Source organism: Lichenostomus cassidix, chromosome 5 (genome assembly GCF_008360975.1).
Source record: "Lichenostomus cassidix isolate B80296 chromosome 5, HeHo_3.0, whole genome shotgun sequence".
Lineage (NCBI taxonomy): Eukaryota > Metazoa > Chordata > Aves > Passeriformes > Meliphagidae > Lichenostomus > Lichenostomus cassidix.
Window position 1 is genome coordinate 4223369 of NC_139486.1, and position 16679 is coordinate 4240047.

Consider the following 16679-nt stretch of genomic DNA (forward strand, 5'->3'; position numbering starts at 1 on the left):
CCTAATAGATTTTGTAGGTCAGTGCTTCTGGCAGATGTTTCTCTAAAGACTCCTAGGAGTTGAAGGAAAAAAAACTTTCAAGTAGATTTTTGAAGGCACAGTCCAGTAAAAGTTAATAAGAGTGGGGGAAATAGAGGAGAGAAAAAGACCTCGATTGATTTGGCAAATTCTGATTTGAAAATGTTTCGAAAATTCAGGGCATGCAAGGACAAAATAAAAAATATTCTACAGAGAGCAACTCAGAAATAAAAATAGCAGCAGTGGCTAAGAACAGTTCTTCAAAGGGATGTCAGACTTTACAATACTTTGTGCAGCAGCAGTGACTAAAAAGGCTTCATGTTGTTGCCACATGGTGATATTAAAAACTTGCGTTCATTTTGGGGGGAAAATAAATCAATAACAAAAACACATGGAGCAGAATAATAAAATGCAACTATAGGATGGGTGCTTTAAATCCTATTTATAAACCCCTGGGGCATATTTCCTTGCTCAATGCAGTCACCACAGTGTCAAATTTTAATTTGCAAGACAGGTCACAAATGGCAATGCAATGGATGACATGAGTGACGAAAATAATTCCTAAGGACTTAGCCTTTAAAATAAACAGAACTGGTGGCATTTCTTTATTGCCTGTTTTAAACCTCAAAGTTACATTGAACATTAAATTCATCAACAGACAAACTTCTATGCCTTATATGAACCCTCTTGAGCACAATGTTTTCTTTCCCTGGGCTCTGAATTATCTGCAGAAGCTTCTCCCTAACCTGCAGGAGAAAGAGGGAAAAGCTTACTTTTTCTTTCTCTGGGCACTAGGACATACTTGTGAGCCTAATAACATCCTTGCAAAGTAGATAAAATATTAAATATTATCATTACATTACACCAGCGAAGAAATAAGGGGCCAACAGTCAGGCACCAGTTTTCTACAAGTACAAAATTAACCTTGGATTTATTATTTCAAATAAGAGGAGATGATCATCATGAATATTTGATAACATTTTCTCTAGCCATAATAAAACAACTCCATTCTCTCCATTTTTTAAAACTGCAAAGTGTTCACGACCATCGCCTGTGAAGCTCTACAGACCTTTACCAATAGCTGCCGTTCTGCAAAGTAATCTTTTATTCATTGAATTTCAGACCAAAACCTGAAGCTGTCCTGCGGAATCATTTTATGGGTTTTTTTTACTGCATCATCTCAAAGCCCCAAACATAAGCAGGTGTACCCTCTGAGGCTCCTGGCATCCCACTACACCCTGAAGAAGCAGCCAAACAGCGCAAAGCCAATTTCTTTCCTCCCAGGACAGTATCTTATCTCCATGCTGGAAGGAATTATGAAACAAAACATGTGTTAGCTCCACAGGATGTTTATTCACAGTTAACAGGACAACATTTTGTTCTCTTTCTCCTCCCATCTCTCCACATATATCAGGGGGTGGGAAGGACCTGCCTCCACGACTTCATGGGAGTTACCCTCATTGCTCAGCAGAAGAGCTGCATCCAAAGAGCCAGCAGAAATAGAGAAAAGAAATCCTACAACAGCAAAATGGACAAAGTCACATCCCTACAAACTCATGGAAGAAATACCCATTTAAATCTACTAAAACAGACAAACACCAAGAACTTCCCAAAGCACAGATCAACAGCAAATAGAAACGTACCAGGAATTTCCATTATTTTTTTCCCTGCACATCTCCTGTTGGTCACTGTCTGAAGCTGGACGTTAACTAGATGTGTCTTTGATAAATTCCCCAAAAATTTATGCAGTACATCTCATCTCCAGGAGTGAGGTAATCCTACAGCTCTCCCACCATGGGAGAACCAAGAACCCCCTATTTCTATCTGGCCAGGTGTTTTTGTAAGGTCCATCAGGGCTTCGTGCCTTTTAGGCTCTCTGATTCCTGCTACTTTCACTTGGATTTGGCCAACAGATTCAAAAGTTACAGGGGGAGGGGGTAGGGGGAGAGAGAGATGGTGTTCACATAAGCCTTGTTTCCTTAAGAAACCAGGTTAAAAAAAACCAACAGCTGACGAGTTACAAGACGTTCTGTAATCTGCTTTTAAAACACCCCGGAACGAGGCGCAAAGTCCTAACGGGGCATACGAGGATGTGTTTGACAAGGAGCAAGTGCTTACATTAAGGAAAACAACATCATCCTTGAGAAAATGATTCTGTGGTAATAGAGAGACCCAGTAGCAACTTCAAAGAGCAGGAAAAATTATTCCATGATAAAGGAGAGACCTAATAGCAACTCCAAAGGGCAGGAACCTGCTCGGTCACAGACCTACCAGAAGACACAGGACAATTCTTGCCTTTCTAAATCATCCCTTTCAGTCTCTTGCAGACCTTAACAGACTGCTAAAAAAATACCATGAATTATAGAGTATGAATGATGTCAAAGCCTGTTCTCAGAGGAAGGCTGGGAACAGCAATCATGTATTCTTCAGTTTGGGAATACACAGACACAATTTTTGTTCATAACCTATAAAGAAAAAAAAGGCTTTGTGCACATCAAAGGCACTGAATATATTTCCTTACAGATCATCCCTTCAACCTGCCCAGTCTAACACCAGAGACAGGGAGAGAAGAGAGGCTGGTAGGATGAAAAAGGAAAGTCAGGACCATGGAGAGTGGCTTAAGTCACCAAAATACACTGCATAAGTGCAGCAGAAGACCCAATATCCACACAGTCAGTTCAAACTGCACTGTGCATTCCAGCTGGTTTTCAGAGACACCTGAATGGGACAGGAGATGGCTGTAACCCCCAGATTAAGTCCTGTGAATCTTGTCTTTGTGTGCAAGGAGGATATTTGGCAACTCAGGCTGCTCTAAACTACAGTTTGTGTCCACAGTACCAAATAGGGAAACAGAAAAACTTGGGGATCATGAACAGAATGAGATTACTTGCTTTAGGCAGTCCCACACCATCCATCATCCACAGGGAGCATGTGAAGGGCAACAGTCAGAGTACCAGAGGATTGTCCTGCCCTAAGGTGATAATTTTCCAGGTAACACACTGCTTCACCATGGAGAGGAAGAAAAAAGGCACTGAAAATTATCAGAACCTTGACGCTGTTCTCCAAAGCTGCCTTCGCAAGAAAATAATTTTTTAAAGGGCTTGAGTTTTGTCTGCAACTAAACAAAAAACACCCTCAGCTGTGAACATCCCACAGTCTGGGAGCAGCCTTGGAACTCAAGTATAACTGAATCCAGCCAACTGAGTTACTGCTCCTACAGCACATTTGAGATCCCAGCTGAAATATGAGACCAAAGCCAACATCTGTTACTAATGTGCAAAACAACAGTGACAGGTTTCTTCCACCCTCCATTCCCCTACACAGGGCAAATCTGGGAGCTGCACCACCCATTTTCTTTGCCTTCCTAAAGCAATAAATTATAATGAATCTCTTATCCCCACAAAGTGCTACGAAACTTCACTAAACTGTTTAAATATTTTATACCAGTGGTAATTAAGGTGCACATTTTCAAGGCAGTGCCTCTAGAAGTCAGGCACACCAAATCTGAGAGCAATGCAGCCTCACACATGCTCTCCAGTGGTATTTTTAGGTCTGCCTAAGAGTCTTTGGCTCTCAGAGGAGTCACTGCTGTACCTGTGCACAGTGTGAATACCTAAGTTTAAGGAAGTTCTCTGGATTCTGCCCAAATGCAAACACCTTTTCTTTGGGATGCCTTCTCTAAACCCACAGCCAGGGTCGCCTGTCTCCACCAGGATGCTCAAAACAGTCACTCCGAATTCACTTCAAAGCAGAAATGCAAAAAAACACTGCTCAGACCCCAGCTAGAAATAGTTGCCCTAATTTGATCTAATTAACCTCCTTTCCAGCAATGAAACAAACAGGATGCCTTGGAAAGCCCAGCTAAGCAGCCTCTTCCCCGCTTTCCCCTGCTGCAGAGCATTTATGGGTGAAGGACAACCCCTGACTCTTTGAACAACCAGTCAGGGCTGCACCCCAGAGCAGATGGCCTTTGGAATGAGCATTCCTGGACACACAGCTCCATGAGGAGGTCAGAGGACAGCTGTACACTGAAATCAGCCCTACACTCCCTGCTTTGTGGAGCACAAGCACAGACAAATCCATGCCTGCTGCCAAAGGGCCCCCCAAGAAGAGGGACAGAAGGCAGGGCTTGTATGGATGAATCACCTCGACAGGACACATATGGCTCAGCACACCAACAACAGCTCAGCTCAGCCTTTCAGCTGAAAAATGCCTTTTGCTCCTTCCTCCAAGGCTTGTTTTCCAATGCATGTGAAATGTGGCACTTCTTTAGTTACATTTCAGACCTCGATCCTTTTTCCTCAGCAGAAATGCTCTTGAAATATTTCGTTTTCTTTTTATCTAGTTCCTCACTGTTGTTTTTTTTTTCCATTCCATCCCACCCTGGAAAGAAGAAAAAATTGATAGGAAATTGGGAAACTTCATCAAATATGTCCCTGGTAAATGCTAAGTTCAATCATTTTCCACCTGGTCTTTGTGTTAGCAGCCTCCCTGAATACTGAGCACTGAATAAAACTTTTCTCACATGTAGAACCAACTCTCCTCAAGTAGAAGTCCAAACTCTGGTGCAGAAACACCACAGAGAGTTCACTTTCCTTCTATCCATGCTGTCAGCACTGAAGAATTTCCTCTAGTGAAGCACTTTGAAGCATCCCACTTGCACACAAGCTGCTACAAATCCTAGCCCCTGTAACGTATCACACAACAGGTTATTTCTGGCACTGCAGAGAAAAACCCCAATCTGCACCCACACAATTCCACGGCTGCACACTCCACATGCCAAGCTTTGTCTAAGAAAAGATTTAAAAGTTCCAGGATTCAGATATGTAAAAGAAAAGGGTTGCAGTGACTGCACTGTCGACTGCTTTGTAACAACTCTGCCATCTCACTTTGAGATGCGTGATATAAATCACACCATGAGGACTAATGGGATCACTTTTCCCGACAGAAAACATGTGTTCCAACCCTGTTCCATGCTTATCTTACACAGGCACAGCAGCAGATGATTCCAGTGCTGTCCTCAGACATTCAGGTGTATGATGCCCATTAGCTGGAATGGACCTGCAGAGTTGTGTTCCCAGGAATCCTGGAAAAAATCAGTGCCCAGCAGCAAAGTATTTTTTAGTGAAGTCTCCAACAACCCCATTAATAACAGAGGTGTGTTAGCCCTAGAAGTCCCCCAGAAGACTTCACAAGAAGAGAGGGAGCTGTACTGGATATTTCTTCAGCAGGAAATTGCTCAAGCTGCTCAGTGCCATAAGCAGCCACTTCCTGGTCACAGCACAAGCAGGAGGGAATAAAACTGGAAGAATCACCAGTTGGCCTCAAGCTACAATGTTTTTCTCACTCTGGATGGAGATTTCACCACGAGGATTATGACTGGTCTAGAAGTGGATCTGGTAGACCTGCTTTGGTGGAGTTTTACTGACCCATGATCTGCCATGCTGGTGCTTCCCTCTCCCTTCCTCTCCCCCCAAAATGCAGCTAGAAACTTCAGCAAGAATCAAAACAGGCATGGGAGCTCCTCTCATACCAGACAAAACAGACTGGACAGCTTTGAGACAAGGAACAGATTTTAGATTGCCAGAAACAGCAGGAAACCTCATATTCCACCCTGGATCTTCCTCCTTTGCCACAGAACAGGAGCAAATCTTCTTCCTTGCCTCCACAAAGAAGACAGCAGAGACACCTTTCTCACTCTGCTACCCCTGATCCACCCTAGCTGAATGCAGGAAAGGGCAAGTCCATTTTACCAAAAACATACGCTGGTCTGGGTCTAGGAAGAATCAATATGTTTTTAAAGCACTAGCAGGAAGGTCTCTGTGTGGCAGACACCAAAAGCCTGTCACCTGAGCACCTCCTGCATGCCTTGGAATAAATTCCCTGCTGGCACTCGGAGTGCCCAGGCTGCTCTCACTTACAGCTCTGTGAAAGCCATACCCTGGGCATTAGCTCAGCATCACCTTACAGCTTCTACCTCCCTGCAGTGAAATCTGCCACTCTGCACAGGGCCAGACCAAACCATCAGCCACCAGGGAGTCTCACTTCCCCTCACCACAAGAAAAAGCGATTTTCAGTCTCACTAAGTAGAGCTGGGTCCACTTGGTGAATAATTTAACCAGTCAGTTAAGCACTCTGCTTTTTGTTCCCCCCCACCCTATTTTCACATTTGCCACAAAGAGACACTGACTTTTTTTTTTTTTTTTTGCAGGCATTTTCATTATTCATTGCTGTGATCATCCAGCAGCAGGTTTATGTGAAAAAATTCCTGCCACCAATCCTTCCACAAACGGTAAGTTCACTTTCATGGGTGAATTCCCAATGCAGGCAGTTGAGCAAAAGCCCATCAGTTTCCAAATGTGCAGAAGAAATAATTGCAAACCTTTAAAACCACTATTAAAAAACAGGAATGCAAGCACTGGAGAGATAAAAGTCTGCCAGAACCATCTGTCACTTTGGAATATCATTTTACCCCATTCAACCTGGACCAAATATACAGCTGCCTGCCTGAGTAGAGGGGGAAGGCAATGTCAGGGAGAGAGTGCTGGAAGGACAGTGAAAATGAGGGGTGTCTGTTCCATGCACTCCAGAGGAGCACAGAGGAGCTCAGGGCACTTTCAGGCCATTTCCCCATGGGCTGTGTGCAGCAGCCACACTTTCAGACAAAGCAAGAAAAGAAGGAAGTGCAGCTCCATGCAGCCATGCTGAGTGAGGTCAAAGCCACCTCGGGTGAACGGGTGCAGGTGAGGTGAAGCAAGAGGTGGCCAGGAGCTGTGTCACCATCCCATCCATCACCCATGGGACCAGGCAGCCAGGGAGCCTTTCTGTGACAATGACAGAGCCACAGAACCACTGAGGTTGGAAAAGAGATCCGAGATCATCGAGTCTAACCTGTGACCGATGACCACCTTGTTGACCAGACCAGAGCACTGAGTGCCACATCCAGTTGTTTCCTGAGCACAAGACTCCAACACCTCCATGGGCAGCCCATCCCATTGCTTAACAACCCTTTCCATGAAGAAATTCCTCCTGATGTCCAACCTGAACCTTCCCTGGCACATCTTCAGGCCATTTGTTCATCCTGTCCCTTGTTTCCTGGAAGCAGAGCCTGACCCCTACCTGGCTGACCCTCCTGTTAGGGAGTTGTAGAGAGAGAGGTTTCCCCTGAGCCTCTTCTTCTCCAGTCTCAGCCCCTCCAGCTCCCTCAGCTGCTCCTCATCAGGCTTGTTCTCCAGGCCTTCCCCAGCTCCCTTCCCTTCTCTGGACACTCTCCAGCCCTTCAATGTCCTTCTTGTTCTGAGGAGCCCAGAACTGGACACACCAACAAAAGTGTGGCCTCAGAACAGGGGGACAATCACTGTCCCAGTCCTGCTGCCACACTATTGCTGATACAGGCCAGGTGCCATTGGCCTCTTTACCACCTGGGCACACCTGGACTCATGTCCAGCTGCTATCAACCAGCACCCCCAGGGCATTTTCTAGCTTTCCAACCACTCTGCCCCAGCCTGTAGCACTGCAGGACTTGGCAATTGGTCTTGCTGACACTCAGTGTTCATCAATCCAGCCTGTCCAGATCCCTCTGCACAGCCATCCTGCTCTCCAGCACATCAACACTCCCACACAACCTGGTGTCACCCACAAACTTACTGAAGGGACACTCAGTCTCCTCAATCAGACCATCAATAAAGTTATTAAACAGGACTGAGCCCAACACTGAGCCCTGGGGGACACCACTGGTGACCCAAGAATGAGCACAGAAAGGCTGAGGAACTCAAAAGCAGGCAGAGAGCACATGTAGAAAGGTACCAAGTTATTGAGAGCACCTCCACCACCTTTAGCACCATGCCAGCTTCAGCACCAGGCTTGCTGTGCAGTCACCAGTGGACGCAGAGATCGTTCCATCAAACTTATGGCTTGTTCTGAGCAACCTCTGGCAAATTAGCATCACTCCCCCCATCTTACTGTCTCAATTTTCCCTGCCAAATAGGGGTAATTTTTCTCAAAATCTTGGCAGGCGTCTTTATGAGGCATCTTTAAAACTCAGGATATAATTCTTATTTAAATACATAAGACCGCGTGAGATTTTTGGCCATTAATTTCAGCCTGCTGCTAATTTCCAGCCTTAATTTATTCATGGCTTGTTCCTACCCATTTGCCTGTGTGCCAACATGCCGTTTCAGTTTAAATAACTCTTCCTCCCTACATTTCCTTGTTCATCCTTGTGAGATGTGTTTGGAGCAGCAGCCCTGTCCCCAGGTGAGGGGAAGGTCTTATATTCCAGTGCAAGGCTGCCAGGCTGTCCCAGCACAAACAGAAATCCAAAATCCAAAGCCTGGCCCCATTCCACTAAAGAAAACAAACCTGGTCTTGCCAATATTAGTCGGCAAAGGAGTATTTATAAAACCTGTTTTGCTGGAAGAAATCGCTTCATAAGTTACTGCTACCAGTGCTGATACACAGCCATACTTTTTTTCCCCACCCAAACAAAAAGATAAGTCTGTGAGAAAAAGCAACTGCAACAGGGCTGCATCCTGTGCCATGACATCCACTTGTGCCCCAGAGCTGGGCTGGGGGGAAGTTGTTAAACTGGCAGTTGTTAAACTGAAGCCCTCACTGCAGCACACCCTCCTGGGGAATAGCCCTGCTATGGAAAATCCCTGTCCAGTGGGAAAAGTGAAGGCTTTAAAATAAAGCCCATTCCAGCCTAGCCCTGCATCTGGAGTCCCTGCAGCCCAAATGCTATCAGGTGGCACGGGGACAGCTGCCACAACTGGGACAAGCCAACACAGCTCTAAGACTTCAACTCACAGAAACTGATTCAGACAGCTCTTCCTGCCTCCCAGACCCCTCAAACACAGCTCCACGAAACCAGCCCCATCTCCCAAAAATTTCAAAGCACCTTTCCTCGACTGCCCCTTTGCCAGCCTCCCACAGTGCCTGCTCTGCATGGAGACACCGAGGGCTCTGGGAACTGCTGGAGAAGCAGCTGGGTGCCTCCAGTAGACAGACGGAGACTTTGTTCCTCCTGCTGCAAGTGACAAGCCACCAGGAGGGCAGGATGTTCAGTAAGCACAGAGATGATCTGGGCTTGCCATGTGATTTGTACTGCAGAAGAGCTGCTGGCACAGCTGCTGTGATAACCAGGAGAAAATTCTCTCCAGTGTTTCAGGGGTAGCTTTTCCCTCCACAGCCTTTCAGTCTGAATAGTCAACCCTCTGATGCTGGCTCAGCATGCCTTAATCCCAGTCTTATTAAGGCAAAGCAATTAAGCACAGATTTAACTTTGAATGCATTGTCAAAGCCCAGTGGCTTAGAGCAAGTTCTGACTTAAGCAGGTGCTTAAACTCAGATTGCTGACTTGAGGCTGAAGTTGCCAAATTGAACCACAGACCTTTCCTAGAGCAGTTCAGGGGAATAAGAAAACACAAAGCTCCAAGCACAGTGAAAAGGACAAGGTGATGACCCATGTGAGGAAGCACTGCTGAGAGCATCCTGCAAGTCTGAAGACTTTGGGGATAGTGGAAAGAGCTCCATCAGAATGACAATAAACAGGCAGAAACTCGACTTGGTGAAGCTGATGAAGATCAGAGATGAGAAACTTTGACTGGAGCAGTTTTAATTCAGCGGAAGGCACAGAAGAGGTGTTAGCTCAGACTTGAAGGAGAGGAACTTTGTAGTGTGAAAGTAAAAAAGGTATCAATACTGAGATGAAAGGCAGATGGGGTGGCAGTTGGAAAGAGGGAGGGGAAAAAAAAAAAAAGAAAAACAAAGAAACAAATATCAAAACCCACAAAAACCAGACCCCATACATGCTCTTGACCCTGGAGAAACTAAACATGATTGTATTGCCAGCAGAAAAGTCAGAGAAGAATTAGAAGTTACAGCAAAGGTCGAGACAGGGAACAGCATTCCCACTGTTTGTGCTGGTGAAAAATTTGGATCAGACCAAATGAAAATGCACACACAGAAATGTGAAGCCAAGGGGAACTTACATGGGAGCATCATCTGCAGCCCCAGGTCAGAGGATGGAGCATCTGATCTACAACAGCACCATGCCCTGGAAATCATGAATTCCAAAGAAACTGGCTGGAAGAGAGACATAGCCCCCCTTCCTTCCCATAAAAGCCAGATACCTCACACATAGTCTGTCCATTTAAAATGCACTAAGTGAGGGATCAAGCCATGCATCCAAAGGTACAAGCTGACTGGGATCAGGAAGAGCCCTTTCCATCTCAGCACAAAGTGAGGGGAAAAAACCATATCTTGTTCTGTGACTTATTAGGCAGAATATAGTATTTTTGCAATAGACATGGATGTAAATACCAGACAAAAATATATTTTTCTACTTATTCAGATGATTTACAAAGAAATAAAATGGGTATTTTCCTTCTCTAGCAACTTTTTAAAGGATAAATAAAATTATAAAAGTGCCTGGCTTAAAATTAACAAAAGAATCATCACAAGCACACCCCAAGTCTGAAGTAGGTTAATGCACACAAATATAGACAATGAGGCACAAGTGACTAGAAAATACTGCAGTTCTCTGTGATAACAGCTCTTGAACACCACAGTGCCTTAACATTAGATTTCATGGCTATTTGTGAGCAGACCTCAGCCTTCACACACAGAAACCATGCCATGATCTCCTGTTAGACCATGGAATACTGACCAATCCACTGAAGGAGAGATGCAAATCACCAGCACAATTCACAAAGCCTTGGGCTTTCCTTGTCATCTTCCAGGTACCTCCAAGAGTGAGCAGAACAGCAGACACTCACTGCTTCAACTTCCCTCAATGAATCTTGTCCCTAGCTGGGCACTGCAGGCTGGGGACAAAGAGGAGCCTCAGGGAAGGTGGTGACCATCAGCAGGCTGTCACCACCCAAATAATGTCCCCATCTGGTGCCTGGCCAGCTGTCTGCTCAGAAGCAGAGAGCACAAAACCTGGGGACAACAACTTGTCCTCTTCCAGAGCCAGGCAGGAGCAAGGTGACAGTGCAAGCAGATGACTGCACGTGCCACAGGCTTGGGCATAGGACAGGAAAAGGACTCCTCTGCCTCTGGGGAGGGTGTGGACACAACCTTCCTGGAATTCTGTGTGCCACCACCATTGTCCACCTGCACTAAAACTTTGGATCATGGTGACAAAAACTGTGCCCTCATCTAAACAGACTGAGATATCAAATCCGTCAATAATTAGGTGCACAAACTCCCCACTTTGTGTGTTTACAGTGCTGCATCTGTGTGAAAAATTAGCCATGACAAGAACTGTCAGGTAACAGAACTCTGAAGCAGCAGCACTCAAAGGCAAGGCTTTGGCCAAGACAGGAACAGAGTAAGAACTCCAAGCCAGGACCTCCAAGAATTCCTCTCACTTAGTGCCAAGAGGATGTATGTCCATGATGCCTGAAGGATGCCTGGTTTTACCTCAGGTAAGGCCAGAACATCTTTGTGGAAGCATTAAAGTACTTTATAAACCCAAACCACACAGCCACGAGGATAAAGCAGTCATCTGCCAACTGCAAGCACTCCAAAAATCATGAGGATGGTTCCAAAACTTACTAGACTACTTTAAAAAGCATTTGCAGCTTAGAAGGGGTTCATGTCTTTCATTTACCCCAGGGCATGTAACTATTGGGATACCCCTGGGTTACACACTTGTAGTTTTCCTCTTTAAACATGACGACCACAAATTTGGCTTACTTTCTTCAAACAACAAAACCTGAGCTACTGATGACTTTTGTTCTGCCTCAGCACCCAGCCATAAAGGCACAAAAGGCCAGGAGATTTGCAATAAAATCCCAAGAGTCAGCACTTCTGAAAGCCTTGGCCTCTCCTGGCGTGCTTTTTTTAATTTCAAGCAGATGCAGTTTGTAGCATCTGCAGAACCTGGTCCTGACTAACAGAGTTTTTTCTCTGTCCAGGCAGTGCTCATCCTGGCATTCCCACTGCACCACACAGAGCACTTGGATTGACACCACTGGACACAAATCTATAGTTTGATAGAGAGTGGGACTGTTGCTGCAGAGTGAAAAACTGCATTCTGCCACTGAAGTAAACTTGCAATGAACCATTAAGCCAGAATCGTCACCCTTCTCTGGTAAATCACGCTGTGGAGGTACTCTGGAGCCACTGCAGAATTTGGGACACAGGTCCCACCTGGCTCAGATTTAACTAGTCCCTGGGCTGACATATAGCCATACCTACAGTTTGGTCTGAGCTTCTTCCCAACTCCTCTGACTACAGAAAAACCAACTGACCTCCCCAAATAAATGCCCACAACACCTGCCATGCTGTTAGCATGCCACAAATAACAGCTGGATTAAACCACTGGGCTTGACTGCTGGATTTTTCAGCTGACTATTACACAGGGGAATTTTTATTTATTAAGTGGTTTCAATGCACAGCTTTCCTCCATCGTAAAAAGCCCACAGATGTGTTTTTCTGATATGAGCAGTTTATTAATTGTGTTTTGGCTGTTCTGGAAAGCAGAATATTCCAAGGGGAATACGCAGGAGAAAGTCTGCTCCTTAGTGCTCACCTCACCCAAGTGGGCTTCTTGCCTTTTCTTTATTTTGCTCCTCACTTGGCCTCAATTCCTCTTTTGTTTGTCAAGCCACGGCATGCCATAGCTTTGCCAACTGCAAGGTAACTACTAATACAATAAAACCCGATTGCACACATTTCCTTGGTGGCAAAAATGAATCATTCCTTCCATTAGCCAAACTTTCCCCGTCAAACAGAGTGCTGGGACTGCCAGAATTCCAGAGGAACCCACTGAGGCTCTCCCAGCTGCTAGAAACCCGCTGCTCCTAATTAAAAACTTCAAAAGAAAAAAAAAAAAAAGATAATTTCTGCAAGGACCACCTGCTTTGATTTCTGCTCCTTCGTTGAAGGGAAATGAATAAGTAGAAACACACACGAAAAAAAAATACCCCAAACCAACACCAACCCCCTAAACCACAAGTGTCTCGTATTAAAGCGATACGAAGGAACCCTCCATCGTCGGTAACTCCCCGCTTTTCTGGAAAAACCCCATTAGTTCCGAGAGGGAGATGAATAATTCAGGAGCCGAAGCGCCCGCCCGGGGAACCCACCGGCACCGAAACTTTCCCGGTGCGGCGGGCGCGGGGCAGGCGGCGAGAGAAACCCCCTACCACGGCGGGCTGGAGCTGGGAGGGCTGGGAATCAGAAATAAACCCCAGAACGCCAGCCCCGAGAGGCTCCGAGCCGCGAAGTTCCTCGGCCAAGCCGCCCCCGTGCTCAGCCGCAGAGCCGCCGCGTCCCCTCGGGGGACAGCGGGCACCCCGCGCCTGTCCCCACGCACTGACCCGCGGGATGGGGCAGCGCTGGGGGACACGGGCACCCTCGGGGCTCTGCCCACACACACACCCCCTGAAGGGCCGGGAGAGGCGGGAGGGAGCCTTACTTTTCTGGCTGGAGTATCCCGGGTAATATCCATAGTAGCCGGTGATGCGCAGGATCCTGTCCTCGATGGTGGCCACGCCGTTGGGTGCTGCCTTCCCATCCATAGAGGGAAGGAGCCGCGCGGGGCGGCCGGGTGGGACGGGGAGAGCAGCCGGCAGGGAGAGCAGCGGCGGCGGCAGCAGCAGGAGGAGGAGGAGGAGGAAGGAAAGGAGAAGCAGGAGGAGGAGGAAGAGAAGGAGGAGGAGGAGGAGGAGCGCGGCCGCCGCAGCTCGCGGTGCCGGCGGGGCGCTCGCTCTGCCTCCGCCGCCTGGTGCAGGACAGGCTCCGCAGCGCGGCCCGCCCTCTGGGCACGGCACGGCACGGCACGGCACGGCACGGCACGGCGGGCAGCGAGCGCTGCTCCGGGCCGCGGCTGGGGCGGGCTGCGGGCTGAGGGTCGGATCCTGCCTCCGGCACGCTGAGGGGTCTCTGCTCGCTCGGCTCACTGTGTGTCTGTGGGAAGGAGCGCCGCTGTCACCCCGGCACCTCCGAAACCCCGCGGAGCTGAGCGGGGTTAGCACGCAGTGAGGGCTGCGGTTTGTGCGGGAATTGGGAGCTGCGAACCACAGAGCTGCAGCTCCAGGTTCCCGGGGCTTACCCTCCCAGGTGCGAGAGGAAGGAGAGTCCTCTAATTCGGGCTGTGAGGGGACAGGGTTTCACCATTCCATGCTGTGCATGTCATAGAATGGTTTGGATTGGGAAGGACTTCAAAACTCATCCAGTCCAACCCCCTGCCATGGGCAGGGACAGCTTCCACTATCCCAGGTTGCTCCAAGCCCTATCTAACCTGACCTGGAACACTTCCAGGGATGGGGCAGCCTCAGCTTCTCTGGGCAACCTGTGCCAGGGCCTCAGCAGCCTCGTAGTTACAAATTTCTCCCCAGTATCCCATCTAACCCTGTCCCCTCTCCCTTTGAAGCCATTCCCCCTTGCTCTGTCACTCCAGGCCATTGTCCCAAGTCCCTTCCAAGCTCTCTTGGGGTCCCTTTAGGCTCTGGATGGAGCTCTGAGGTCTTTCTGGAGGCTTCTTCTCTCCAGGCTGAACAGCCCCTGCTCTCCCAGAGCATCCCCATCCCAGAGGAGCTCCAGCCCTCTGATCTGACACCTTCCTCACATCCCTCCAGAGACACATCCCTGTCTCTCTCTGTGTCCCTTGGAAATGCTGCCTCAGTGGTGGCAGCTCTGCTATCCCACACCGTGGGATTAATATCCCTTTTCAGGAGGAAAAGGGATATCTGCCCTCAGCTACCCAGACAGGTTATACATCTGCTCTAACATCTCTCCATACGATGTCCACAAAATCCTTGCCTGCATTTGAAAAAAACAGAGGTGACAAATTCACCGTTTAGCTTTGTTACTCATTGCTCAGTTCTGTCTATGGCAACAATCAGGCTTTGAATTACTTGACTTTTCATGCTGCTGGTCCTTGCCATGCTTCTCTCTGCTAGAGTGAAAGGACCATTAGCAACCGGCCTTTTTTCCTTTACAATGTATTTCTACCCAGTAATCAACTCTTTTTTTCCTTTTTTTTTTTTTTTTTTTTTTCTTTTTGTTGTTGCTCTGTCATCCTTATCTTCACTTATTCCTTTTTCATCCAGCCTTTTTCATTAACAGGTGCATGGGGAACCCAGTCAAGACATTCCATATCCTTTGCTTCCTCCCTCCCCTGCTCACATTCGTCTTTCTTCGTTCTGTGCTTGGCTAAATAAGCTGATGGCACAAAACTGCCTTTTATGAGCACAAACAAATAATAGATGTATTAAAAATAGCCGTTGCTGTGGCTTTGCTCAGGGAGTCATTAGCTGGTTAGTGTTTGTACAGTGCTTTGAAGATCAAGGTTTTCTGGTGTGTGGATGCAGATATAAAAATGCACTTGCAATATTAAATACCCTTTTGATCTTGATTTCTTGTCTCTTGCCCTGCTGCTGGGTAATACCAAGGGCAGTTACAAATCAGTGATAAATCAACCACCAGCCACCAAAATAACTCAGGAATTCAAGGCACAGCTCATTTCACAGTTTCCCCATCCCCTTTTAAACTAGCTATGAAACAAGACCAGTGACTTTTCATGTTTTTCAAGGTATAGATTTTTTTTTTCCAATGGAAGCACAGCCCCCTGCATGGTGAATTTACACCAATTGACATCAGACATTCGATTTTACTTCTAATCTGTGGAGTGCCATAAGCAGCCCTCACCCCTCCAGCATTTCCCAGACTGTAGGACAGAAGCAGCTGAGAGCCAGACCAGGTATTAGTTGGCTTTGAGAGGTGTTGGGTCAGTAGGAGCTGCTGAAGCTCTACGCCCTTCTGCAGGATTAAAATTCCCTGTCCTACTTAGGGAAGCAGAGTTGATGTGAAAATCACTTGCCTGGTGTCTTGTGTGGAATCTCTGAACAAACCACAAGTCCCCCCCTTCCCAATTTCACCTCCAGTGGGAGTTGGTGTTATGAGAACATTACCAGCATTGATCTCAGCTTCAAAGTCGAATTTTGGGACTTAAAAGTGTTACTTTGAAGAGAAGGAAAGAAATGGCTGGTTCATTTGAAGGTTAAACTGACGTACCCAGAAACAACTCTAAGCTTCAAGCTTTCCAAACACCTTAGTTCTGGCTTAATTTTTCATCTCCTCTCTGCCTCTTATCCCTGGGCTTTCAAGGACATGCTGTGCATGTTTAAACATCACTAGATGATAATACAAGCAAAGCCATTCTTGAAATTGCTCCTGCCTGTGGTTCCCTTCCAACATCACTCTGTGCTATGGATGCACAATGATACCTTCTGTCTTGTTGAAAGCTTATAATGAATTGCAGCCCTGTATTGTTTCTGAATTCTTACAATGCTGACTATTTTTCTTTTCAGAAAGATCAAGCAAATTGCTTTCTCTGCAATTGGGCTGTTTGCAAGTTACTGTTAAAGGTGTGCAGAGGAAACCTCGCTGAGCAAGATGTATTAGCTGCATTTCTTATCAAAAAAAAGACACACAGTGAGGGGCACATGGGGACTTGTTTCCTCTCTTCAAGTTAACAGGGCCATCAAAATCACTATTTGCATAAATATGCTGAAGTGATTTTGCAGAGAGATTTGTGTATTTACCATTCTGTGACTAAAATTCGAGGGTTGATCCAGAAAGGAGCTTTAAAAGCATCATTTTAACCTGTAGCTTACTGTGCAGGATGAATTCCCCCCCAGACTTTA

General features: G+C 46.8%; 1 protein-coding gene across 2 annotated transcripts in view; it reads right to left on the minus strand.

The window, feature by feature from the left end:
- The window catches only part of SLC35F4 (solute carrier family 35 member F4), a 107120-nt gene extending 93498 nt beyond the window's left edge, over window positions 1-13622 (minus strand). Inside the window, exon 1 of one of the 2 annotated variants that reach the window (XM_085061043.1) lies at window positions 13448-13622. In XM_085061043.1, coding sequence (XP_084917169.1) covers window positions 13448-13550 — 103 coding nt within the window. In that variant the 5' untranslated portion in view covers window positions 13551-13622. The remainder of the gene's footprint in view (window positions 1-13447) is intronic. The other variant, XM_085061045.1, reaches the window with a different exon arrangement.
- Between the last annotated feature and the right edge of the window lie 3057 nt (window positions 13623-16679).